The sequence below is a fragment of the Amblyomma americanum genome, chromosome 1 (genome assembly GCF_052857255.1).
Source record: "Amblyomma americanum isolate KBUSLIRL-KWMA chromosome 1, ASM5285725v1, whole genome shotgun sequence".
In the NCBI taxonomy this organism is placed as follows: domain Eukaryota; kingdom Metazoa; phylum Arthropoda; class Arachnida; order Ixodida; family Ixodidae; genus Amblyomma; species Amblyomma americanum.
The window spans coordinates 440,302,569-440,330,295 of NC_135497.1; the positions used below are offsets into that span (position 1 = coordinate 440,302,569).

General features: G+C 44.8%; 1 protein-coding gene across 1 annotated transcript; it reads left to right on the forward strand.

The window, feature by feature from the left end:
• The first annotated feature begins 13 nt into the window (after positions 1-13).
• On the forward strand, positions 14-27,727 carry LOC144125356 (uncharacterized). Its single transcript, XM_077658669.1, has 4 exons — positions 14-923; positions 1,238-2,235; positions 24,902-24,987; positions 27,703-27,727. Exons 1-4 carry the CDS (start codon positions 14-16, stop codon positions 27,725-27,727), a joined length of 2,019 nt encoding a protein of 672 aa, XP_077514795.1.

The following is a 27,727-nucleotide window of genomic DNA, read 5'->3' on the forward strand; positions in this document are numbered from 1 at the left end:
TGCGTTTTCTGCGATGGAAAAAAGGAAAAAAGCAGATACTCACTGTTTTTCACCGGGTTGCAAAACTGGATATCCCGGGCATCGAGTGGAAAACGGACGGAAGCTTTCTGTATTTGCAGCACCCAAAGATGCGGAACGTCGAAAGGTTTGGGAGCGAAATTTGAAGCGCGACGACAAGCCTCTTGCTGAAACGTCTGCGATCTGCGAGAGACACTTTGAAGAGCATTTCATCCTTCGGGATTACATACATGTGATTGACGGCAAAGAAATCCGGCTTCCTCGAGGCAAGCCTGCCCTAGCTCCAGATGCGGTGCCGACACTGGTACCCGGTCTGCCTAAATACCTCTCGAAGCCTTCTTCTAAACCGAGGGCAGAAAGAACGCGCCGCGAGGTCGCTGCAGCAGGACCCAGAAAGAAATCTCGGCTGTCTCGTTGTGATGAGCACGAAAACGAAAACTCGGACCGGAGCTCCAACTCGATCGGTGACTTCAAACAAGCTCAGAAAGTCGTGCAAACAGGCGATCTTCATTTCATCGCTGAGAATGTAACAGTACCGAAGTTGTGGACGAGGCTGAACACACCGGATCTTGATACTCTGCTATATGCAACAACACACGCCACCAAGACACCGTTTACTGTATTCCATGAAAAAGTGGTGTGGTTCAGCTCGGATGGGGCAAGTGGAATTGTGGCCAAATGCTATATCAATGGAAAAGAAAAAGAATGCAGAGAGAACAACTACCTTCATGAGGCAGGAGATATTCTAAAAGAAGCTGACTGTGCACGGATTTGCGCAGGTGCTATGAGTGCAGAGACGTATCACGAACTGAATGAGATGCTGACCTTCAAGATGAAAAACACGCTGAATCTTCTCAACAGCAAAGACTTTAGCAAGTTCTGCCTTGGTGCAGTCACAGCTGAAGGTAAGTGCTTCTTGTATCATAAAGCGCGCGTTTCAGTTATTTTTTTTAGCAGATCGAAGACGTGCTATGTCGTCGTATTATTTAATGACTTTCATTCCATTTTTCAATTTCCCGCCCTTCGCCACTGGCTGAAGCGATGCCCCGCATCCGCATTTCGTTATTGGCTCAATAACGCCGCTTCAAGCAATGATGAGGAGCGGAAAATTCAAAACTGGAATGAAATCTGGAAAGACTCGTTATATATACCGACCCTGTTTTCATATTTAGTACAAGAATCAGCAACCAACTTTGTGTATTTTGCTTTTGTTTTGCAGGCGGGTTCTGTGTTAGCTGCAGATACCTAAGAAAAGCACTTGTCACCAGAAAATCAAAGTTAAATACCAAGACCGTGAAAACGAATTTGTCCCAGCGACTGAGAATTACCAGTCAGAAAACAAAACGGCTCAGTCTACGTTTGAGGAACCTTGCAAGTAAGATAACTACAATGAAAGAAGAGAACTCCAAAACAAGCGAAGCGACATTCCAGCGTAGAATTGAATCGCTAACCACAAAGCAGCAAGAAGCAGCTTTGCACATGTTTAAAGCATCGAAAAGAAAAAGCAGGAGAGGGATGATGTACTCCAAAGTGTGGATCCTTGAATGCATTATTATGCGAATGAAAGGTCCGCGGCTCTATGAGCACATGCGCAGGCAAAACATCCTCACTTTGCCAAGCAAAGTGACATTGCGGAGGTATCTCAAGTCATACAGGATAGGATTTGGCTTTAACGAAAATGTCCTGAACATTCTGAAGCAAAAGACTTCCACCATGGATATCTGCAAGAGACATGGTGGACTCATTGTGGAGGAAATGAAATTATCAGAAAATCTTTGCGTCTCCTCTTCAGGACATATTCAAGGCTTTGTGGACATGTTAATATTTACCCCAAGAAGTGAAATGCACAATGTGGCTGACCACGGGATGGTTATAATGTTTGTGCCATTTGCTGGCAAGTGGACACAGATACTTGCATGTTTTGCTACTAGGGGAAACATGAAAGGAGATTTTTTGACAAAAGTCATGCTGGAAGCAGTAACACTGGCAGAAAATGCTGGCCTGTTTGTTGACTTCATTACCTCTCATGGAGCAACTTGGAATCGCAAGATGTGGACAGTAATGGGCATTCAGGCAACTGCATCGAGCACAAAATGCAAAGCACAACATCCCGTTGATGGAAAGGGGTTTCTTCATTTCGACTCTAACTTTCCGCATGTGGTAAAATGCGTAAGAAATGGACTTCTGCACTCAGGCTTCAATACACCAGCCGGACATGTAAGTGCTCAAGCATATTCAATCATTCCACTAAGAAAATATTTATTGCTTAGAGAAAATTGGATACTTTCGTTGTCGGTGAAAGAACGTGCGTGCTATTTAACTGTTTAAAATGCTGCACGTTGTCTGTTGCAATGCCACATCGGATTCTTGCTCGCTTTGTTTATCTCAATACAGTATAGCGAGCAGAATTTTGTTGTTATCTTATTTTTTTCCGGTGTCTATCTATCCAGTTCGAGAAGCCTTAAAACTAGATGGCTCCAACGTGACGCTCCAGGCCATGCCAGGCATCACTGCACGCCACACACAGCCGAACAACTTCGAAAAATTGAGAGTAACATATGCGTTTCAGCTCTTTGGTGACAGCATTCTTAATGGCCTCCAGCTGTACAAGAGCGAGATTGAGCACCACTGTGGAAGCATTCAGCCTGTCCTGACTTTTTTTGGGTAAGAAAAAAGTACGACTGCGGGTACTATTCTCCCTAAGTATGTTCCGCGTCATTTTCTAATATTATGCTTTGCCTCTTCCAGAATGATGAGGGACCTTATTGAAATTATGACGTATCGATATCCCGCTGAAGCTCTGCGTCCGGATTCCCCGTCTGAGGACAAGTTGCTCTCATTTTTGGCTTACATTTGCGAGTGGGAAGTTCACGCCCGCGAGCGTGGTGGTTTCTTGTCCAACTGTACAGCAGTTCGACTTAGGGTCACTATCGGCAGCACACTGTCCTTGATGGACTACCTGTCAAGTAGCGTTGGGTATAAATTCATTATGACGTCAAGACTCAGCCAGGATCCAGTGGAGAACTGGTTTGGCATCACCAGGCAGTCGTCAGGTTGCAACACGCACCCAACCCCAGAGCAGTTTTTAATAACTGTGTCGTGCCTAAGCTTTTATAACCTTGCCAAGTCAGTTTCTCATGGCAACGCAGAGCCAGGTGTTTTGGATTCTTTACTTAGTGCTGATGCTGTTCTAGGGGCAAAAAACACCAAGCAATCACTCATTGATAAATTGATTGCTGATGGTGATCTGTGCAGTGCTGAGCTTGCTGTAAAAGAACTGAAAGATCCAGCTTCCGACCACATAGCATGTGTATCCGCAAGGAGTAATCAGCGTCTTATTTTTTATATTGCTGGATATGTAGCACGAAAGTTCTTGGCTAAATCACCATGTGATGCATGCAGAAAGCTCCTGCTTGCTGACGAAACTGACATACGAAACCTTCGCGCATCACATTTTACACGCCTAAAGGACAAAGGAGGCCTTTTATATCCATCCGGTTTTCTTTTTATGTTTCTGAAAAAGCTGGAGAATCTTTTCACCAGCTGTTTCAGCACGCATGAGCTTCACCACGAACGTGTGATGGATATTATCGCACTTTTTCGTTGCAAGCACAAAGAGAATATTGGCTGTCCTGATCACTCTGAATTACTGAGTGCTGAGATGATGGCATTTTATGTGACAACAAGGTTGCACTTTTTTGTGAAGTCGCTGAACCCTGCCAGGGTGCAGAAGCGCGAAGGCGCGAAATATCTTAAACTTAGTCGCACCACGTAAGTCGCACTTTCCACATTTTTATTTCGTTTCCTATATATTTTTCATATGAACGTCATTATTTTCAAAGTGTGTTTACTTCTATGTTGTCAAGTATGTAACTATTTAACAGGTATAGGACTGTATATATAATACATCTGTTCGTGCTTTTGTAATACGATTTCTCATGCGTGCTTTTGCATTGTATTTAAGATTCGATTATTTAATGTTGCTGTAAATATACATGTCTGTGTAATCTTTTATTGCGGAAAGGTATGCTGTTTTCATGATTTATTTTCTCGTGCTTGTTCAAGTTTTGTAGTGAGCACATTGCTTTCACGTCTGAATATATGTAGGCATTCCTTTGCGTTTGGAGTGCAGTTCTGATGCACAGAAAGCAGCAACTGCATAGATTTGCAAAATCGTCGTGTCTGATCGAGAAGCGTTTAGTTGTACATTTTACATAAATTCATTTTCGTCTTTCTCAACTAGCTGCAATCAACTTGTTCAGTGCTGTGATGTCATGCAAATGTATTATATCCGGCTATTAATTGTTCTTGTTCCGCCACTGTAAAAAACCAGGCTCAGTACGCCTGTGAATTTATATTGCACAGAAACAAATAAAAGAAGAATACGGACAAATTAATGTTGCGATGTGTTGTTATCATAACGAGTGCCGTGAAGTGAAACCGTCGAGGTCATCTCCGGACCCATAGCAATTACTATCCCATTTCGTCGGGAACACATTCAGCCTGACCTTCCTGAAAATAAGAAAAAGGAAACCTTCAAAAAACAGAGGTACGCAGTTGGCCTTTTTTCCCGAAATTAAACGCGCTTGCAACTCCCTGATTTCCTTCTAAAAGCCTCAGTCATCTCTTTTGTGCCTTTACATCGGCAGCCAAGCTGTGAGGCATAAAAAAAGGGGATACTTACGCTATAATGCCACAACCATAGAGCTACTACTACCAACACTAGAGCGAAAGCGGCGGCAGCACTCCCATGTAAACCCTCTCCACTTTTTTTATAACCGTGGACGACAGCCATCTTGTTATTCAGATCATGGTTCCCTGTATAGTCCGGGCGACCTAGACCAAGTTTAACGATTTAACGGCAGTTTGCAGCGTACTAACCTGGCAACCTCACAACTTCCCCCAGCATGGCCGCGCGCTTCGTAGTGCGCGTCAAAAGTACGAGGAATGGTGCTGCGGCTTGCTTACTCACTGTGTTGAATTCCTTTCTAGCTCATGCGCAAAATGTTCGCGATGGTGCGCGCACGAAGATACTTCCAGGTGGTGGTGAACTTTGTGCCGCTCATTCTAGGTTGTCACAGTATGTAACTATCAACGAGGATGGTTGGCGAGGTTCAGCAAGGTTTGTTTTGATGTACGGGGTATTATAAAACATGCATGCCCCATGCCTTTTGGCGTAACCTGGAGTCCCTTTAGTAAAGTGTACACCATCGCCACCTCCTGTTTTCTCCGGCGGTCAGATCTCGGTGTCATATACAGAAGACGAGGCAGAAGGGAGACTACACTCGCGCAGAGTGCAGCGCATGCCTTCTGTACCGCTGCCTGTTAAGATGCGAATTCTGTTTGAATACACCGGAAGATCTGTAACAGACTCCGTTCCGAAAAGTTTATACTGCTTGCAACGATGCACCAAAGCGTACATACATGGAAGAACTTTTATGCAAGAGACATGTGGGATAAGTCGCACTCGGAGAGCATTAACAGAGTATTGTGCAAGGTGATGATAGTAAAGAGAAACGTTGGAATGCGGTTTGCTTGCGTACAGCTTTGGAAATATTAAAAATTCAGGCCATATTCTGTAAAACAAAAATTGACAATCAGTGTATCTTGCACAATTACAAGCATGTGAGATTATTATGCAACCTGCCACTGCAAAGTTACAGCTGGTTTCATAGTTGACAGTCATTTAACATCAACAGTTATGTTTGTGAATGCCTGCTTTTTTATTTCTGCAATAAATTCACTGATTTTACTGTTGTACACACTAGACAAATAAAAGTATCATAGCTTGTAAATAATGTCTCAGTCATACACAATGTAGCATTCAATATTTTGCACATGTTTTCACACACTCAAAGAATGCACATGAAAAAAAATAAAAACAGTACCAAGACCTCTGCTCTCATTTGTTGAACACCTAATAGGACAGCCTTGATGCAGTACTAAGGGAACTTGGAAAAAAACACATGTTCAACATAGTATCAATACAGTGATTTTGCATGAACAATGTTCGAATAAATGTTTGATGTCACTCTTCATCATACTTGTTATCTATAGCAGGACTGTGCATCTGTGCAGATCCCTTCAGAAATAGCATCCTCATAGCCTGTGCTACTCTGGGATGTTAAACCCTACAAAACCAAGAAAAATAGAACCTTCAGAAATGCACATGAGCGTCTGTGTAAAAGCTGAAATGTGCACTGCTTTGCATTTAGATTTCTTTAACGCAAATAAATGTTCGAGTACTTGCCGAACACTTCAGTGATCTTAGCTTAGGAAACATTTTCTGCACTGAACATTGTACTGGTGAAGAGTTTGTTGCATTACACATATAAGTGTGTGTTTAAGGAACTTCAACAAAAGGATTCTTATTTCTTCTACTACAATCAACATACCTATTTACTTGCGTGTCATGCATCATTGCCATTTATCTGACATAAGGCGCGACACGAGATCTTTGCAAGTTAATGGAACGCAGTCCTGAATTTTACACTGCGATACTACTTTATAAACATGCACATTGGCCAGGTCATTCCTACAATGCACTGTGAAGCTACCCCACTACTGTCACTGTATCAACAGTTGTTGAACGCCAACTTTTGATAATGTAAAATCAGGGTATTTAAGAGAATATGCAATGCGGCTAGTTGGAACAGCTGGTACTCTGTATTTTGCAATAAATTTTCGGCGTGTGTAAGGCCCCCAGGTATCAAAATTATTGAATAATCCTCTTCTACAGCGTGCTGCATAACCCAAGTGCAACTTTGGCTTGTAAAAATTTATTATTGTTAGCTTATTCCTGTTTCCTTCATTCCTTGCTTTGCACTAAATAATTGTCATTAATTTGCGGTGCAGACAAAGAGAGATAATCCAGGGGCTCATTATGACATATACACTGACTGTTCATTAACTTTGGATTCCTTCATGTATGTGTCGTTAAGTTGATTAGTGCAATTGGAAATGGTTGTTATTGATGCTTAGACAAGATTTGCTTTGTAAGCAGTGCTCTAACGTATGCCCTTCTTGCTTTCTCTGTTATCCTTCTAGCCTCCTCTCTCAGTCTGAGTGTCACATATTTCTTCAAAACGAACTTGATCACTCCAATTACATGTGCTGGGCTCTGTTTGTAATGTTCTACTTCCTTCAAGCTCTGCTCGTGTCGTTGGCAGAACTGCTGGAAGGACTGTATGGCCAAGCGGTCAATGTTTTTGTCCCTTTGCTTATCGCTGCAGCGGAAAATCTCTAAGAAAAGAACACGAGACAGTGCCGTTATGAATTTTTAAGAGAAGAACAGTACTCACACATGAAGCACGATGGTGGCATTCTGCTGAAACTCTGTGCACAAGCGAGACAAAGCGGTAGATCGCGACGCGCGGAGCCACAGCGCGCTGCGTGCTTACGGCATCTACTGAGAAACTGACAGGCGAGCGTGTATAAGCGGACGGTTCTTTTCTCTGTACTATCTCGTTTGTTATCTGTGTTCTTATGCTTTTGAGCGAAGGCGGACTTATTCGCCCGACTGACTGCTAAGGAAGCTTCGGGTGTCGCTCTGAACGCTGCCGACGGGTCCAGAGTCCAGATTCTTGTGTGCAATCAATCGACCGCTGTGCGCGCAAGAGATACGATCGGCCAGCGTGCGCACGGGAAACCACTTGCGTGTGCAGCGCTTTCCTGGCACCGAATAAGGCATCCAAAACCAAAACCAGCAGAGAAGGCGACGTTCGTGCGAAAGACAGCGAACCGAGCGGCGGGAGTGAATGAGTCCAAAGTGCGAAGAGTGGCTAGAACGCACGGTCGAAAAAGAGGGAGACCGCTCTCAGTGGACTGTGCAAGGGAGTGCCTTGAGCAGACACATGGGGTGGAGAGGTGTGTAATGCAGAGCGTATTGGGCGTATGAAACTGCCGTATCTTAATTCTGCCCTGCAGTTTACGCCATAAGTAGTAATAAACTAGCATACGTCGGTGACCTACTGCTGCTAGAGCAGACGAAACGAAAACGAAACTTTCCCAAGTTTTCTTGTACACTTTTACATATTTCAAATTTTTAAACAACAAAAAGAGTTTGGTGTAATGCTCAAACATCTTGGATGTTTAAAGCTTTAGAGGTCTATTTTTAATGTGTTCTGCGTAGCTATATTGAAAATATTCGCTTATTTTTCAGTAGCGCAAACAACTAAGTACCGGCAACTATGGGAGTAGCAAGATGGCGCTGCCCGAGCGTATGACAACCTCCTCACCGCGCTTTACCCCCCTGGCCACAACAAACACAAGCGTTTGCGGGTCGGTAGGCTGGAAACGCTGATTGGTCCGAAAAATTGACGTCAGGCCTGTAACGTCATGGTCACGTGACGTTTATTGACGTCATGTCCGGTTGGGGACAGACGCATTTTTCCTAGAGTTTTCTCGGAATTCCCCACATTTGTGACAGCGTGCGCGGGATAAAAAAGCGCATCTTTACCTCCACCTCACCCAGTTCGACCACTTTGCCGAGCGGGGTACAGTTGAAGAACCCTTGCCTAAATGCTCCCGCCATTCACTTTTACCCCCCCCCCCCTCCCCACGACACTTTCCCGAACTCGGATGTTTTGTCGCCTTTTTTATTTTTATTTTGTGTGTTTGTGTTTGCATGCACAGTGCACGTGTGTCTACTTAAGCTAACTGCGCCGCTGATTCCGCATTCGCATTGACTATTCCTGCCGAAAAGGCTCCAGGGAAGTGTCCTGCCATGTCTGCGCTTTATTCTGTTTTTTTTTTACTCGTTTTGGCCAGCGGCACGCGAGTACACGCATCTCCGCGAATCCGCCACCGTCTGTTTCTGTACTCGCCGCCGCACTGCCTTGAGGGGCGACCATTCTCCCTTCCGCTCCTCGTTTTCCTTTTTTTCTTTCTCTTTTTTTTCTGCACGCTCCCAGCGGCTTCTCGGTGGACACGGTGCGACAGCGCGTTTTTCTTTTTCTATTTATTACTCTTCCTCCCTTTTCTAGTATTTTTCTTTTGTGTCGATCTTCTTTCCAGCACCCGATTGCTTGTTGCTATTTTCATGTGGCGGACATGTGTGCCAATTACAACTCCTCAAGAACGGGAGGAAGATCGCTGTAACTTCAGTCTTGAGAATGGACAGGAACTGTTCGAAACGTCGACTCAAAATAAATCTGTCTAAATGAAGCGTCTCTCAACTTTGCATATATATATTTAGTTACTCTTCATGTAGTGTCTCTGTACACCAACATACCGCATGATGATGGCATCCGAGCTCTGGTCGCATCCTATGGAAAACACAAAAACGCTGATGCTCCTAGCCAAAGTACCATCGCTGCACTTACTGATCTGGTCCTCAAGCTCCACTTTTTTTAATTCAACTCCTTTTACCTACAAACGAGTGGTACCGCTATGGGAACGAAAATGGCGCCAAACTATGCCAACATATATATGCATAGCATTGAATCGGAGTTTATCCGCTCATACCCAACCAAAAAGGCTTTTTACAAACGCTTCCTAGACAACATATTCATGGTATGGACGAAAACTGAGGACCAATTCATCCAGTTTATTTCAGCATTTAACAACGTACATCCAAACATCTGTTTCACACACCCTTACTCTAAAAGTCAAATTAATTTCTTGGACGTCTCAATTCGAATGGAGAAGGGTACCTTAATCACCAGTGTCTATAGAAAGCCCACGGATAGGCAACAGTACCTTCATTACAAGAGTTGCCACCCACGCCACTGCAAAACTTCAATTCCATATTCCCAAACCATCAGATTCAAACGGATCTGCTCACGACCAGAAGACTTCGAAGAAAATTCTAGCCGTATGCGGGAAGTTCTGAGGAAACCAATGCTATCCGGCCTCTATTATTGATGATGCCGTTACGAAAGCGGAAGCAACAGATCATAATGAAATGTTTGGGGATCCCCCATCAACAACCGCAAATGAACACCGCTCTAATCTCGTCTTAACCTTCGCAAACAACCTTCATAATGTCAACAAAACTCTAAAAAAAACTTTTCAACATAATCGAACAAAACGATCGACTGTCAAAAATGTTTCCAACAGTTCTACGGGTTACCTACAGACTACCAAAAAACATGCAGAATTATGTAGCTCACTCTACTTTCAATAAGCGAAAGACATTGGTTTGCCTACCTTGCAAGAACAATCGCTGTCGAGTTTGCCAGCACATGCGTACAACAACACTAGCTCAAAGCACACACTCTAACTTCAAACAATTCACCATGAAAACTTGAACTATGACAGTAGTAACGTAGTATGCATGCTCCAGTGTGGCGATTGTCAGATGCAATACATTGGCCAAAGCGAGAACTCCTTCCGAATTAGATTCAACAAACACCGCGCGCACACCAGATCTCTTCATCTCCTCGCCCTGTCGAAACACCGTTCCCAGGAAGGTCACGAGTTTCACAAACTAAAAGTTACGCTGCTACAGAGCGGCTTCCAAAATACCCGTGAGCGTGAGCAACGAGAATCATACTTTATATATAAGTTTAATATTGTGCAGGCCGGTATGAATGAGAACACTGGTACTCTCTCCACACTTCTGAGGTCAGTGTCCCAGCCCAACTGAAATTCACAGCACCCCGACTGCATCGCCTGAGGTCATGCCAATTTGCGTGCTTGCTTCCACATGCCGCCCTTCTCCCCCTGCCATTCTTTCATGCTCATGACCAGAGAAAACAGTTGTGACAGCAAAGCATATTAACTATTCCCCCCTCAACTTTTCATATATTTTATTTATTTCTTTTTTCCTGCTTTGCAGATAATAGAGCGTGATGCTCCATATAGGGCAGTAACCCATTGCAATAACGCACACTTGGGCGATTTCGCGCCTTCGTTCCCCATTTTCTTTCTGTTACTCTCCCCTCTCTCTCAGTTTTTAGGAAGGAGCCCTCTTTCTGTCTCCGCGACGGAAGGCGGGCGGAGGCACCTTCGACGCATCTTCGCGTTTCGTAACTTCACTTAATTGAGGTCTCCTTCGTTTTAAAATTGCGCTCGTGGCGGGAGGCGTTCCGGAACGACGCTGACCTTCGACGCCGCGCGAATGCAGAAGCATATATAGCTTTGCGTCGGGATGCAGGAAACTCAGGCGCCAGACGCCTCTATGTAGGTAGAAAACAGTGCCTTCCACTGGTTCCATGGTATTGGTGGCTGGCCCGGGGTTTGCAGGAATGTGCGGGGGGCGTAAGATCCCGTAAAACTCATAGTAAAGGTTTACCTCGTCGGCACGATGTTGTATTGTAGATGCCAGATCGAACGACACACCGGAGCGAGCGATGTCATGCTGACGCCAAGTTTCCTCCGACCCCCCCCTCCCCCCCTCTACTTTTCCTGCGTCACGTATACGCGGTGTCAAGCAACATGCATGTGACAAACTCTGAAGAAGAGAAACTGAAAGTAAGAGAATTGAATTTGAAAATAAGAGAAGAGAAACTGAAACTGCCGCACAGTTCATTACCTGATGGACACAACAGTATCACGTATTACTTAACGTCTTCATAAAACCGCTGTTTGTTCGTCTATAACATTAGCAGCATTAGTATATGTTTGCTATTAATGACACCCAGGTAATGAACATGATTTACCAACTTAAGTAGTGTTGGTTCTGGAGTAACGCACGAATAATTTATAGGCATGCCTTTGTGTATACGTCAAAAATTAAATTGTGAAGCAAGCCTTGAAACTGCCTGTGCATTTCTCATAAAAAAAGGCAAAAAATTATCTTGCTTTCATAGCATGCGTGTCATCTATATCAGATGTGATTGTAATCTTGAGCTATAACTGGAAATGACCCATGCTGGCTGCCATGAAAAATCACTTTTTTAATTGTTCAACAAACCTCATGGGAGCAGCCTTCCCGGCGCCATGGCTAACGCAACTCTGCTCTACGTTCCGCAGGTTATAATGGCCCTGGCAACGTCCTGCATGCTGGCCTCGCCGTGCTTCGTGACTTACCCCGGTTTTTCACGGTCACTGGAAATGAAAAAACCATCACCTGCGTGCGCATCATTGGAAGGACTACCTATCACCGGCACTTCTATCGCCTCGCCACACGTGTCGATCGGATCTGGGACGGAAGCCTGCGTGGCAGACTACTTAAGCAGGCCACATCTCGACTGCAGTTTCAGTGGACATGGGAGCAGCCTTCCCGGCACCATGGCTAACGCAACTCTGCTCTATGTTCCGCAGGTTTGTACAAGCTATTCGCTTTATGCCAAAAGATCGGACAACCGATTTCTCTTTCTGCTTCCATGTCCACATGTGCTGCTCGCAACCTTCAGTGAATGTGTTGATGTATCGCTTGTACTACTTGGCTCTGGAGACATTGGGACCAACCCCGGCCCACCCAAGCCGCGCCCAGTCATTTCAAAGTCAGAATCAAATGACGATCCTGAAGCGTCTATATTAGCGATGCTTACAAGCATCAACGACAGACCTTAGAATTAGCTAAAGGTCAAACCCAGATCTGCGCAGACGTTAAGATCATTAAAGACAATCAAGCATCACTGGAAAGCAAAATATTAGATGTATTCAATCGCCTTGAAGTTCTTGAATCAAACACTAACATTCTTAATACTATCCAGCCTGAGTTAGTTTCAATTCAGGACACTACTAGTCGTCTGACATCGCAACAGGCGGTACTGCAGTCTCGTCTAGATAGCGTGGAAGACCAGTCGAGAAGGAATAATCTGATCCTGCATGGCATTCCTGATGAAAGCGAATCATGGAATGAGACTGAAAAGAAAACGCTTGCTGCGTTGTCGGAAGTACTTGACGACGATTCCAAACAGCTAAGCGTTGAACGTGCGCATCGTCTCGGCACTTTTTCACCCTCAAAAAATCGCCCTATTATCATGAAATTTTCCTCTTTCAAAGACAGAATGAAAGTGTTAGACCTCCGTACTAAACTAAGTGGCAAACAACTTTCCGTGTCTGAAGAGTTTTCCCCCGCCACTCGTTTTGCCCGCAAAAAACTAACAGAATTCGTGAAAAAACTACCGCGATCTCCCAAGTACCGCCTGCGATATAACAAGTTGGTTGTTAATCGCAAGTGCTACATTTTTAACGCTGATACCGATACCATTGAGGAGCTGCAAGTCCAATCTTTTGTCGAAAGCGTGCAGAGCCGTCCTGCTCCCCTTGAGGTAAGCAATATTTAGGGAAGCGAAGAAGATAACTCATAGCATGGAACGAGGGGAAGTGGTCTGGCTTTATCACCTCCTCGCACATCCGTTCTACTGGCCAACGCTAGAAGCATTCTTAATAAACGCGAATCGTTTCACTCCGCTGTCGACACGTGCGAGGCTGATATCATCGCAATAACAGAAACCTGGCTTCACCCTAACGTACACGATAGTGAGATGTTTGACGATTCATCCCGCTTTTCAGTTTACAGACGCGATCGCACTCAGCGACCAGGCGGTGGTGTCTTGCTATATCGAAAACAATACAGTCCTATCACATTCCTGTACAAACTAATCTAGAATCCATTTGGGCCTGCGTAGAACTAAACCATCACAAATACGTTTTTGGTGTATGTTATCGACCTCCCAATTATCCTTCCCCGTTCACATCAGAATTGCATGATGTGCTTGACCTTGTTGTTACGCGGCACCCTGCAGCACCCATTACTTTGTTAGGCGATTTTAACTTTCCTGATCTGATATGCTCTTCGGAAATAACTCCTAAATCATCCCCATCGTCGCAAGGCAATGAGTTCTTGAACCTTTGTTCACTCTTTTCCCTCTCTCAGCTAGTATCCCAACCAACCCGTTTATCAGACACCACTGCTAACATATTAGACTTAGTGTTGACATCCCATTCTGATCTCGTTTCAGACTTGACCTGCATGCCCGGCATAAGTGACCACTTCCTAGTCTCGTTTAATTTCTGCATTCCTTCCAATAACGCTGACAAGAAAGTCAAGCGTATCCGTGATTATATCAGAGCTGACTTTCAGGCTGTCAACGAAGAACTATTTTCATTTCTCGATGCATTTTTAACAGAGTTTGATAGCCGGGAGGCGCAGGTGAACTGGAACATTTTCGTTGCTAAGGTTAACGAACTAACGGAAAGATATATCCCCCTACGCACCATTACAACTCATAGAAATGCGCTGTGGTACAACGCTCACATAAGAAGGCTTTGTAACAGGAAAAAACGCTTTTACCGAAACGCAAAAAAATGTAACTCCGTCTCTAAATGGGAAGCTTATCATGCGGCAAATAGCGTGTATGTATCGGCAATGAAAAACGCCAAAGATCATTTTCTACAGCACGCACTGCCCAACATGCTCACAAATGATCCCAAAAAATTTTGGCGTGCCATTAATCCCAATAGAAATCATTCAATTAAATTGTTATATGAAAACGGTTCAACTATCGCTGATACTGATTATCCTAAAATTCTAAATGAAACATTTTGTCGCAATTTTGTTCTTTCTTCCAACGTCCCGTTTCCTACAGTGGAGGACTGCCAATTCTCAATCATAGATGCAATATCCATTGAGCCCCTAGGAATAGAAAAATTAATAGAAAATCTTAAGACCTATACAAGCCCTGGAACAGATTTAATTAACGCGAAGTTCTTGAAGAGTACTAAACTTTATTCCTCAATCATCTTTTCCAAAATTTTCCAGCAGTCACTTGAGACGTCAGTGCTTCCAGCGGACTGGACGATCGGGAAGGTGGTTTCGTTGCACAAGTCAGGTAGTACTAATTCCCCTCTTAATTACCGCCCAATATCACTAACCAGCATACCATGCAAAATTTTTGAGCACATCCTATACACTAACTTAGTTACCTTTCTCGAATCTGACTCCTTCTTAACTGACGCTCAACACGGCTTTCGCAAATCATTCTCGTGCGAGACGCAGTTACTTACCTTCACGCATAAACTTCACGCTATTCTGGATCGTCGTTCATGCGCGGTCTGTATCTTTCTAGACTTCTCCAAGGCTTTCGAGAAGGTTAGTAACAAACTACTTCTTTTTAAACTTAGCAAGCTAAATCTTCTGCCAAATGTTTTAGCATGGTCAGAATATTTCCTTTGTAATAGAACACAGTTTGTAATGGCTAATAACATTTGTTCTCCATTCACTTCCGTGCATTCTGGGGTCCCACAGGTGTCTGTCCTTGGGCCCCTTTTGTTCCTGATATATATTAATGACCTTCCTATTTCCGTTACCTCCCACACTCATTTATTTGCAGATGACTGTGTAATATTTCGTGAAATTAACGACCCTAATGACTCTCTTCTTTTGCAAAAAGACATTAATGGAATTCTTGAGTGGTGTAATACGTGGTCAATGGAACTAAACAAAACCAAATGTAAAGTACTACGTGTGTCACGCATTTCTATACACCCCACCTCTTATAATCTAGATAACATCGAACTAGAACAAGTGTCTTCATACCGCTATTTAGGCGTTCACATAGCAAGTCATCTACCTTGGTCTTTTCACATCAATTCAATGATTAACAACGCCAACCGTGCCCTCGGCTACCTTCGCCGTAACTTTCTCTCTGCCCCCACTTCCTTGAAACTTCTCCTCTGTAAATCTGTCGTTCGTAGTAAGTTGGAATATGCTGCGTCCATTTGGGATCCCTTCACGGAAAACTTGATCAGTTCCCTCGAATTAATTCAGAATAACTCGGCACGTTTCATCCTGCAGAACTATAACCGTACCGCTAGCGTAACCTCTATGAAGAATACATTACAGTTACCATCTCTTGCTAGCCGTCGAAAGCACGCTCGCCTTTGCCTAATGCATAAAATAATGTATCATAACCCCAGACTGCACCGCGATCTTATACTTCCTCCATCATATGTTTCATCACGAGTTGATCATGCGCTTAAATCGGCATTCCTTTCTTTAAAACAAAACGCGCGGCTGAGTCTTTCCTTCCCACGAACAGCAAAGGGACTGGAACCACCTTCCCGGAAGTACAGCCTCCATCATCGACCATCAGCGTTTTTGTTCCGCCTTAGCTATCATTGTATAATTAGAAATCAAACGCCTTGTACTAAACCCTGTATACAACCACTCCCCTCTTCAATGCCCTCGGGCCTTGAGGGGTAGAATAAATGAAATGAAATGAAACTCATTTATGTCACGAAAGGAATGAAATGCTCACTTATGTCTCATTTCTTGGTACAGTCATGGTTCATTTGGCAATGTAAAATCTGATTTAGGAATATTTTTGTTACTTGTTGCACGGTTTGTTCCTGAAAATGAGCACATCCGCCAGTGTTACGTCCCCCAGTGGTTTTCTTTTTATTAATTGAGTACAGATGAATAGCCACCGGATTCTTGGCCGATCGCCCAGTGTGGGTATGTGCCATCTTTTGATAGGCTAACAATATCAACAACATTCGTCATTCACTTTCAATCATATATGTGCTGCACTATACTTTTCTTCTACTTTGTATTGATTCCATCCATAATGATGTCAGAGTTTAAAGACAAATCCTCAATGCTTGCAGATATTTGCTATGTGCCCAATTTTTGTTATTGCGACAATGATGGCACAATATGTAATGAAGAAGTTAATATATATTTCACCACTTCAGTTCGCAAAAAGACTATGAGAGAGAAAGGGCAAATCACTCACAGCCAAAGTACCTTTCACATACTTCTAAGCTGTGCAGATAAAACGGCTGAGAAGGTAATTTTCCTTTAACTCATTCCACACTACGGCCGGCTTTCAGGCTAATTGTGAGAAATGTCTGTGTAAGCATAGAGGAAGGGTTGAGCCGGAATGCTGTCATGATTCATGGAAGAAAAAGACAGTAGGCATGGGAGGCACTGGGGAGGAGGAGGAGGAGGAGGAGGAGGAGGAGGAGGAGGAGAAGAAGAAGAAGAAGAAGAAGAAGAAGAAGAAGAAGAAGAAGAAGAAGAAGAAGAAGAAGAAGAAGAAGAAGAAGAAGAAGAAGAAGAAGAAGAAGAAGAAGAAGAAGAAGAAGAAGAAGAAGAAGAAGAAGAAGAAGAAGAAGAAGAAGAAGAAGAAGAAGAAGAAGAAGAAGAAGAAGAAGAAGAAGAAGAAGAAGAAGAAGAAGAAGAAGAAGAAGGAGGAGGAGGAGGAGGCACTGGCCACGCTATCAGCTTCCGCAAGTTAGGTTCACGCAAGCTCCGCTGCAGGTTGATCTGATCTCCTTGCCACTAGTTGCTGATACGCAGGCTAACCCCGTCTTCTATTACGACCATATTTGCCCGTCCCATGCGAAACATATGCCCGCAAATATTCTAAACGGTGTTCTTTCTGAACACCTACAGAATTTTCTTCATCATACTGTTCTCTCCACTGATGCCTCCGGCAGCTGTGAGAAGGCGGCGATTGGGATATATTCGCAAGATCTGGCTTGGAGCTATTCCATTCGTATCCCTGGTTATACTCCTATATTCTTCGTAGGGCATTTGGCTATTGGTTTGGCCTTTCTCAAACTTCCCAGGCATGTAGCACGGGTTCTTATTCTTGCAGACTGCCTTTCAGTTCTAGTCTCTCTCCAAAATTCTGAAAAATCTTTGAATCTTTGAATGATTGAATCGATCGCTTAGGTTTTTTGTTCCGTGCACAGTACGTGAGATCCGCTTTGTCCGGGTACCAGCAGGCATTCGGGTGTCTATTTTAACGAGGTGGCTGATTTATTGGCAAGGTTAGCTGTAAGCGCTCCTGTAATCTATCCCGTCCCTCACCTCATTCTGTTCGAAACTTCACGTTTCCAGCTTTTCCAAAATATTTCAGCCAGCTTGAGTGATCCGTTGCTCAATACCGTGGATTTCCACCACTTAAAGTACCCATGGAATGTCCGGTGGTGTAAATCAAGGCGTTGTGAAGTGTCCATGACACTTCTGCGATACAAAATTCCTCACTTAAATTCGTACTTACGCAAATACGGGTTCGCTGCAACAAACCTTTGTGTCTCATGTGGGCAAGTTGAAACATTAGATCATTTTCTCCTCTCTTGCCGGCGGTTCGCAGTTCAGAGAAATCAGTATTTGGAGGTCCCTCTTTCGAGGTTAGGACTCCCTCTGTCTCTTCCAGTTCATCTCTCGTTCGGTGCGAGCGCCAAGGAATTCCCGTTAAGTAGTGTTTGTGGCTACCTTCATGATTACATAAGTGTAACTGATCGGTTACCTTGTTAGCTGTATACAAAATTCTGTCTCATGTCCAAAATGCTTGATTCTATTCCTGGTAATTCATATTTTTTTAAATTTAATTGAATTTTCCTATCTTGATCTTGATTCAGTCTTCTAGGCCGCCACCACACGTCTTTTTTTTCCCTCGTTCAAATACTTCATTGGCAATCTCCACTGTACCTTGGCCAATCCCCCCGCGTGGGTATGTGCCACATTTACTGAGGTGAAGAAGAGTGCGGAATACAAACACTATCTGTACTTGTGCTCTGTGTTTTTTTTTGTCTGTTTGCATTGTAAGCCATTAATAGGTAGAAAGGCATGCACGTAATGGGATAGATACCCTGTGCACATGAATGCGGAAAGCTGGTCATGGCTGTCAAAGCATTGCCAACAAAGCAACGGGACCTTCAAAAAACAGGATATGATTGTGACCCCTCACATGCAATGATTTTCACACAATTTGAAAATGTGGCAATTTACAGCAGTCCCGTGGTTATATTGCTGCAAACCAAGCTAGCTCAATTATACGGAAACATTTTTAGAGGCTGCCAAAAAGGAACATTTCAAAAAGTTACACATAGCATTCTGTTTCATTGATGATGTTTATGTATGTGGTAAATGATATGAACAAGCATCTCTTTGTTGGTTAACTGCTCTGCAATCCACGCAGTGTCATGCAGTATATACTGTGGGGACCTGCCCTGGAGCCCCGTGAGTTTGCTTTCCCGCCAGGCACCGTGCAGCAGCAGTCTCACCCCGAGGATGAACGCGTTCCCTTGTGAGTTACATTAACTGGCAAGAGAGGGCGCCAGCGTCGCTGCGCGGGAGACTGCTGAAGCCCGCCCGCGGGAGATGGGCTCTCTTCGGCTGGGATAATCGCCGCGAGCGGACGCGTCGCTCGCGGCTCCGCTCTTCGCCGGCGGGGCGAAGAAGCGACGGGGAGCAGGGGGGCGTATTAAAAACCGAGCTGAACCCGCGAGGCTCCGCCATCTTTCCCCGCGGCTGCTGAAGAATACCTAGGTTCGGCTCGGTTGGGGATATCCCTAGCCGTCCCTGTTTTTTTGTGCCTGTTGTGTTTTGCTTAATAATAAGCTTCCACAAACGTGCCTAATTATAAATTTGTAAACCTTATTTCAACCTTATTTCAACATTTAGTTATTTTAAGACTATAGTTCAATTACATTTGCCGTCGGCGCGGTGGTAAATGCGTTTACCACGTGACCATGCTCAATTGCCTTGTCAAGGCCTTGGCTCATCGCCATTGATCCTAGCTGGTCACCGAACGATCTCCGTGAGCAGATTTTCTCTTACCCGGCTGCTGTTTCCATCGCCAAGATGGAAAACCAAAGTTCAAGCAGCGCGGAATGCCTTGCTGCGGGCTCCGCTGAACAAGATAAGTATCTATGTCCGGTGTGCAATGCTGCGTTCACATTTGAAAGTGCACGGAGGCGGCACGTGCGAAAACAGCACCCTGATGTCGCCGACTCGTTGGTTCCCAATTGTAGTGCTTTGTTTGAATGTGATGTTTGCTGTAATGTTGCGTTTCCCACGAACAGGTCCACGGGTTTGTGCCGAGGCGCATCAGGCTTGAGTTCTCTTCCTTAACAGGTGAAGTATAAACGAGATCTCCATATTGTGCAGGCACCGTTTTCTGTCATGGGGTTGCAGTATAGGAGGTATTCACTAAGGCCGCACTACCAGACGGCGCGTGCGCAGCCGCGGCAAATGCGCCATGCTTGTGGTCGTTTCACGCCAGCTCACCAATTCAGGCCGTGAGGTATCCGGCCTGAATTGTTAGTGATCCGTAACATCTTTGCACGTTGTTAAATGCGTCAACGTCCACTTTTCTTTGCAGAACGCTTATTATGCATAAAGTTTGCAGCAGTATTCTGTACCGTGATTTTACCGAGCTGCCTGTCGCGACTCGACAGCAAAAGTGGCCGGCTGCATCGCACGCAATAACGTACACGACTTGCAGCTTTTAATATCAGTTCATAACAGTCAGCTACTCGTGCACGACACATCGTGGATAACACAGCACATGATTAATCACCCATATTCCAAAACAGATGCTGCAGAAACTCATATTGCCAGCGGCTGTAGTCCACGAACTGCCGAAGCCTCATTGTTTCAGCAGAAAGGCAAATTGCGTCATTGCTGATTTATTTACGCGACAAAATGGTCGAGCAAATTCTTTCATGCACTCGCAGCACGAATGGCAGACATAGCGAGAATGTTTTGCAGGTTTGATTGTAGAAACGTAGCATTGCTACCAGTGCACAAGACCTGGAATCTATAGGACGGTTCGCAGCAGCGCGATGTGCAGCAATTCCGCTACATTCAGTAGTGACATGTCACTTTCAGCAGACAGAGATGACAAGTTAGGCTAGCTAAACGAACAAACACGTTTAACTACTCACCTCTCCAAAAACGGCACTTCGGCCGTCGGCACCCTCAGCACGGATCTTCGGCGCGCCCACTTGTCAAGCAATTTCACTGCCTCATAGATTTGCATGCTTTAATTCCTTGGCATGTCGGCAGACTTACGCCGTGCACAAGGCGGGCCTCATTATTGGTGAATTTAACGCATGACAGCAGTCCTCTAGTACGTAACACACCACGCCGGCGCCTGCACATTCCTACGGGTCGACGTTTTCATGGAGTGTAATATTTTCAGTGTGCCCGCTCTTTTCTGCTTCGCACAGTTCACTGCGTATTCACTAGGTCACCCAGTGTTACGGGGCGGATAGAGATGATCTGCGGCGAGACGCTAATTACACTCACATTTCACACATCACAAGCGAGGTAAATGCTGCGGCTGCTGCGCGTGCGACCACCAACATGGCAAATGCCGCGCCGGCCGCTAGTGCCCCTTGCGGATGACGTCATGTGAATACCTCCTTTAGGGAAGCCACACAAGTTGAAATAACGCATTTCGGAAACTTTCTCTGCATTTGGATGTTTTGTGATGCTATACGCTAGTACATATGGGCAGAACTATTGTTCCGCCTGGGTGGAGCTAGGCATTTTGAAAAGAATTAGCTGCTCTTGGAGTTATGTCCAGGAAGAAAAACTGCCACTTGAGTTCTGGAACCTAACGTAAACTAATTAAAACAAGCCTAACTGCTTTACGTGCAAAGTGCTTAAAACAAACCATTCACCAATATACTGTTGTACTGTTGAGGACAAAATTTTCCAGGACGCGCGACTGATGATTTCGGCTTTTAAAGCAGACAGCTGGGATAGTTGGTGATCTTTAGATTAAATGCAGGTGTGAAGTGTGCTATTGTTTGCCTTATTTCACTAATACACATTATACATTCCAAGGCCTAGTTTCATCTCCACAAGCGTGATTTCCAACCGCTGGCTGATAACAAAGCTATATGCTTTCGATAACAATCGCGTGTCCTGGGCAATTTTGCCCCCGACAGTACGTGCTGCGATAGTATATGTACAGCCTACTGCGATTTGAAGGTGATCTGTTTAGGCTTTATCAGCTTAGATTAACCGACCAAACACGATATTTTTATTCGAAAGAAGGTTGCAACCATGATATGAACGTAGCTAGCCAAAGCTTTTAATGCAACAGTGCTAAGGCTCCCGTTCAGCAGAAAATCTCGCGTCTGTGGCGGGTAAATTATTTATTGTGAGAAGTTAGAAGGGCAACCCCCACCGTTGCAGAAAGCCCGCCACCTCACCTGTGACAGCAGCTGCTATCGCAGGTCAGTGGCACATCGCTTAACTGCTGCACCACTGTGCCAGGTGTGGTATGAAGTCCACGGATGAATGTGAAGTCAAGAATGATGAATTCCGCACATATGGTACACATTACAGCTATTGCATCACACTATTAGGGCGGAGCCTAAGTGTGCACTGCAATTTTTCTATATCCTGTAATCACTTTTGTTGTGCACCAAGTGCCCATCATGACAGGAAAAAATTATTGGTTTGTGTTAGGTGGAACAGGTGCGATAACCTTCAAATTTCACTAGTTTCTACAGGTGTTATTGCGATTAAAACATGATGGAAAAATTTGATGCCAGGGGTAGCTCCAGAATGGAATGCAGGGTCTGTTAAGGATGGAACTGCAATGCTGAAGTGCTGTGTTTTAACAGAACTGTAGCAGCAGTCATGTCATTCCGTGTTCCGTAACTTCAGGCACCTTATTTCGTTTTTTGATGCCAGTGTATGCAAGCCTTCTCTCTGCAATGAACCAGAATCGAAACATTACCGTAATGAAATAGCCGGCTTGAAAGTTTAGTTTAGTTTATGGGGTTTAACGTCCCAAAGCGACTCAGGCTATCAGATACGCCATAGTGAAAGGCTCTGGAAATTTCGACCACCAGGGATTCTTTCATGTGCACTGACATTACACAGCACACGAGCCTCTAGAATTTCGCCTCTATCGAATTAATGTTGGTTCGTGGCACAACAGCCTTTTGAAGCACTTCACCCTTTTTGTGTAGCAGTTTGGGCCAGATTACGCGCACTTTCTGTTTTACGCTGTGGCATGTTATAAGGTGTGCATACACATGGCTTATATCGTTAAACAGTTCCGAAATGAACCGAGATAGGTATGGGAGCACATTCAGGTGGATGGAAATAAATATGGCAACAACAAAAACCCGTCTGCATTATTTGGGATATGTGTCAGCTGAGAATAAGCCTTCCAGAATAAGGAATGTATGTATATGCAAAAAAATGAAGCATCATTCAGTGCCAGGAGGTAACAATGCTGCAATCAATTTGCAGTAATTTACTTGCAGTTCTGGGGATTGCTTGCTGTAGCTTAACTCATATTGATGCCTGTTCCTTTTTTGCAGATTTTGAAAGCTGGAAGGACCATGAGGAAAAGACTGAGCTTGTCCACTTTGTTCTGTCACGGGGTACAAAACATCTGGCATCTGGAGGGACAAAGAAGTATCTGGTTTGTCATTGCTCAGGGTTATATGTGAAGACAGGAACAGGTAAGCGCCAATCAAAGGTTCATGGTAGTGTGAAATGTGAGAGGAACTGCTTGGCGACAATGGATGTCATTGAAAAAAATGGAAATGTGGTAGCAGACTATCAGGCTGAACACTACGGCCATGAGAAAGAGCTACGGTGCCAGCCCTTGTCAATTGCTGACCAGAAAGACATTGCATGCAAGCTGAAGCTGCAGGTCCCTCGTAGGGTTATTCTTTCAGATGCACGTTCGCCTGCCGGAGCTCCACTGGACAGTCTTCACCTTTTGACCTCATCAAAGCTTCAAAACATAAAGATGAAGTGTAATATTGGCACTGAAGTGGAGAAAGATCGTGATGACTGTGTCAGTACACAGAAGTGGATCGTCGAGCTACAGGATCATGGTGCTTTGTTGTATGCAGAGGCAGACAAACTGACAGAAGAAGGCATTGGTGAGTTTGTGATGGCAATGATGAACACTACCCAGGGTGACATGCTGCTAAAGCATAGTCAAAGAGCAGTGTGTGTTGATTCAACTCATGGCACAAATCGCTATAAGCAGCAACTTACAACTGTGATGGTGATAGGAAATGATGGGTCAGGCATTCCATGTGCCTTCCTCCTCTCTTGTAGTGTGTCTGAGGATGTCATGGTAAGATTTTTTGCTGCTATCAGGGACAGGCTTGCAAACGAGTTAGCTGTGGTGCATTCATGTCAGATGATGCACCAGCATATGCAAATGCATGGGCGAGGGTCATGGGGAACCCTGTGAAACGCCTGTTGTGTGTGTGGCACGTCAGACGGAACTGGAAGTGCAACATGACCAAGGTAACTGGCAGCCAAAGCCGAGAAGTTGTGCAGGAGAAGTTGAATGCATTGTGGACCAGAAGAAGCGAAGAGAACTTTCACAAGGAGCTGTCAGAGTTCCGTACTTTAAAGAAGTTTGTTGAGTGCGTTAAGTTTGTTGAGTACTTTGAGAGAGTATATGCTAAGCGCACAGAACAGTGGGCTCTTTTCTACAGGCAGGACACCGGATTGACTACTAACAACCATCTTGAGTCAATGCATAACGAGCTCAAGAAACGTTATTTGGGAGGGTTTCAGAACTGGCGGTTCGACATGCTGCTGGTGTCTTTGATGAAATTGTCCACTGAACGGGTAATGAAACAGCTGATCTGTCAAGTGAAGCGCAGGGCAGACCATCGCACAGCAGACTGCTTCAAGAAGCATGCTGCAGGAGTGGAAGTCTCCAAGTCTGGCGTGACCAGACTTTCTGATGGAAAGTGGTCAGTGCAGTCGCGATCCGAAGAACGTCCTGACAACACTGTTGTCAGACAGGACACACAGTGCCAAGGGTGCATGCTTAGCTGTCCTGAATGTAACACTTGTTTCCACAGGTTCCAGTGCAGCTGTAGGTATTTTTATCTGTGCATAAAAATGTGCCACGATATCCATGCAGTTGTGCAGTTGGAGTTGCAGAGAAGGGATGCAACGTTCATGATCCGATCATTGAGGATCCATCTTCAGTTTTGGCATCTGCAGATGATCATTCATTCTCACTGAATGAACATGCTGTTCACGAGTCAGTCAGTATGGACACATCTGCAAATGATTCATTCCTAGTGGATGATCCTGCAGCACTATTTGAGAGCACAAGACTCAAATGTGCTTGCAGGTGTTGACATTGAGCTTGCTGCTCTTACACGCAAATTCAGTAAAAAAACATCAACTGACCCAAAAGTGGGAGCATTGGAGCGTGAATACATTGCCAAACTTGCGCAGGTTGTCAGGCGGTGTGCCGACAAAGAGGAGGAACCACCTCAGCCTAGGCCACCTCCTGCCAATAAGCGACAAGAAAAGCAGTCAAGGTATTCGCCCAAACGCAGCAATGCCATCGCTTCTACATCAGCTGGAACATGTTCTCAAGGGGAGCATGTGAGACAACAGCTTGAATGTCAACAGGGTCCACCTATCCGCATCGCGAATTATGATACATGTATCCACATTCTGAGAGAGCACGACTACGCAAAGCTCTCCTGAATACAATTACAATGAGCAACCGCAGCAGCTTCGCTAACTATTCAACCTTTCTATTATGTGCACACCCCTAAATTTTAGACTATTTGTTTTCGTGTTACAAGTATGCAAATGCATAGAAATCTAAAAGAAGGGTACAGCAGCTACGGGGGATCACCAGTGGCCTTCACGCTGTGGGCATGATAAGGAAAGCGTTATTGGAGTGAGGACACTATAAAATGCACACTTGTGGAGTGTGGCATTTGTTTCGTTGCTCATCTTTTGGTTGCCAGCACTGATATATGAAAGGAAAAAATACAGTAAACAAAGCTGTCATTTAAACTTAGGCTGGGAATGTTTGACAGCTGTCAAGTCAGGCAGCAGTTGAAAATTAAATTTGCTTTGTGTAATTGGAGGTATGGAATAGCTTTTTCATTAATATGAGCCTGCTGATATGTTGAGAAAACGGCAGATAATTTGACACAGTTAAGAGTTCAGTATGCTTTCTGGAATTTGAAAACTCAGTACAGGTTTACATTTCAACTCTCAGTTCATGTAACTGCCACATATTGAAAATGCTTCTGTTCATTATGTGTGCAGACCTGGACTGGGGCCTATTAAAAAGTTACGCGTGTAACTGTCCTTATATTATGCACACCTCATCGTCATGGAAGGCAGCTCAGTCACGCTCTCACTCACATCCACTCAATCGCACTCACGCTCATGACCACACGTACTGACAGCGACTCGCTCACACACGCGACCACCCACTCACAGTCACGTTATCACACTTGTGTCACATGCATGCGATACGAGTGCACTCGTGAGTGAGTGGGCAGACCTGTGATATTATGTAGGCAGTGGCACTAACTGCCCTGGGTGGTACACCAGTGAGAGGTGCCCCCAGTGCTGGCGCCACTTGTGCTCAAGCTGCTTTTGTGTGCCATGAATGCTGCAGTGTGAATGGGCGACAGCCATTTAGAGTGTTTAGTTTGAAAAGTCTGCCCTGTCCCAGCAGTGTCTGTCTGTGCCTTGTGAAAAAGCATTAGTGGGCTCTACAGTGTAAAAGTTGCTTACAGTGGTGGTCCTGCTTTCCAGTGGTGTGCTCAGTGTGTACAGTTGTGGTCTGCAGCCAAGTGGCACTAACTCGCCTGGGTGGTACGTGAGTGAGGGGTGCCCCCAGTGCTGGCGCCACTTGTGCTCAAGTTGCTCTTGTGTGGCATGAATGCCATGATGTGATGCGAGAGGTGCTGCTATTGCTTGTGCCACTTGCATGGTGTGAACAGTTGTAATATGCTGTGACGACGAAGACATTTCTCATGTCTGCGGGTGGGTATCCACATTATCCAGGCGAATATTTGATGACATCCGGTCTGTCGATAATAAAACCAGCCAAGGAATCTCTTTCCGGTCATCCTCAGATGCTTCACCCCCTTGCACATTTGCAGTGCAGAAAAGCGCTTTGGCAGCTGACAGCTCAAATGTCGACTGGCGTTTCTTAGCATAAGCTTTCAATGGCTTCACGAGCTCGCAGAAATCAGTCCACATGTGCATTGTTTCAAGTGCGGAACGAAATTCGCTAGGCATTCGGTCTGTCAGTAGTAACAGCAGCCAAAATCTCTTCCTGGTGACCTTCAAAAGCTACGCCCTCCTTGCACTTGTGCAGTGCAAGGAAGCGATGTGGCAGCTGACTGTCTTAGTGAGTGCCTTGCTTTTCATGCTGCCTTCTCCGCACTTCGGCCGCTCGTATGTAAGCGCATCGTAGTAGTAATTGAATCAAAGCAGTTTAATGTCGTGAACTGACACATGGGTTGCGAGGGACGCCGTATTGGAGGGCTTCGGATTAGTTTAGACCGCCCGGGGTTTTTATACCATGTGCCAACATCGCACACACCACACCGCAGTAAGTGACTGCTGCTGCATCCTAGTTTTTCATGTTGCGTGCTGCCATGTTTGGCCCGTGTAAATGTTTGCGCACCTACGGTTAGTCATTAAACATTATACGAACCAGAATTCGTCAGAATTGTAACTTTGGCAGCTGGGGAACGTGTCGCATGGTGTCGTATTTGTAATTCTAGGAGGAGACATTTCTGCTGTTCGCGATTTTGAGAGCTATCAACTGGCAACATATCAAAAAGGTCTTAATGTATTCATAGTCTAGGGAAGTGGCACAAACAGGCCAGGATGTGATGCGAGAGAGGTGTTGCTAGTGCTGTTGCCACTTGCATGGTGTGAACAGGTGTAATATGATGTGACGACGCAGACATTTCTCATGTCTGCGGGTGGTGGTGGGTCCGTCACAGCTAACACTAAAACAAACCGTGCTTTCCCTTTTTGCCTGAGTGGAAGTCGGACTGAGGGAATTTCTCGCTACCTTAGGCGGTGTCCAGTAATAGTGCGCTCGCACAGTGTACTACAGTGTAACCCAGTGATGCACTTCAGAAATGTGCACACAAAAACATTATCAAGGCGAATATTTGATGACATCCGGTCTGTTGATAGTAAAACCAGCCAAGGAATCTCTTTCCGGTAATCCTCAAATGCTTCACCCCCTTGCACATTTGCAGTGCAGAAAAGCGCTTTGGCAGCTGA

Excerpts from the sequence above, each read along its gene's own strand:
- LOC144125356 (XM_077658669.1), top strand. The coding sequence starts at position 14 with ATGGAAAAAAGGAAAAAAGCAGATACTCACTGTTTTTCACCGGGTTGC. Across the intron at positions 924-1,237 it reads TGGTGCAGTCACAGCTGAAG|GCGGGTTCTGTGTTAGCTGC; the intron begins GTAAGTGCTTCT and ends TTTGTTTTGCAG. Across the intron at positions 24,988-27,702 it reads CGACAAGAAAAGCAGTCAAG|TGCAGAAAAGCGCTTTGGCA; the intron begins GTATTCGCCCAA and ends GCACATTTGCAG.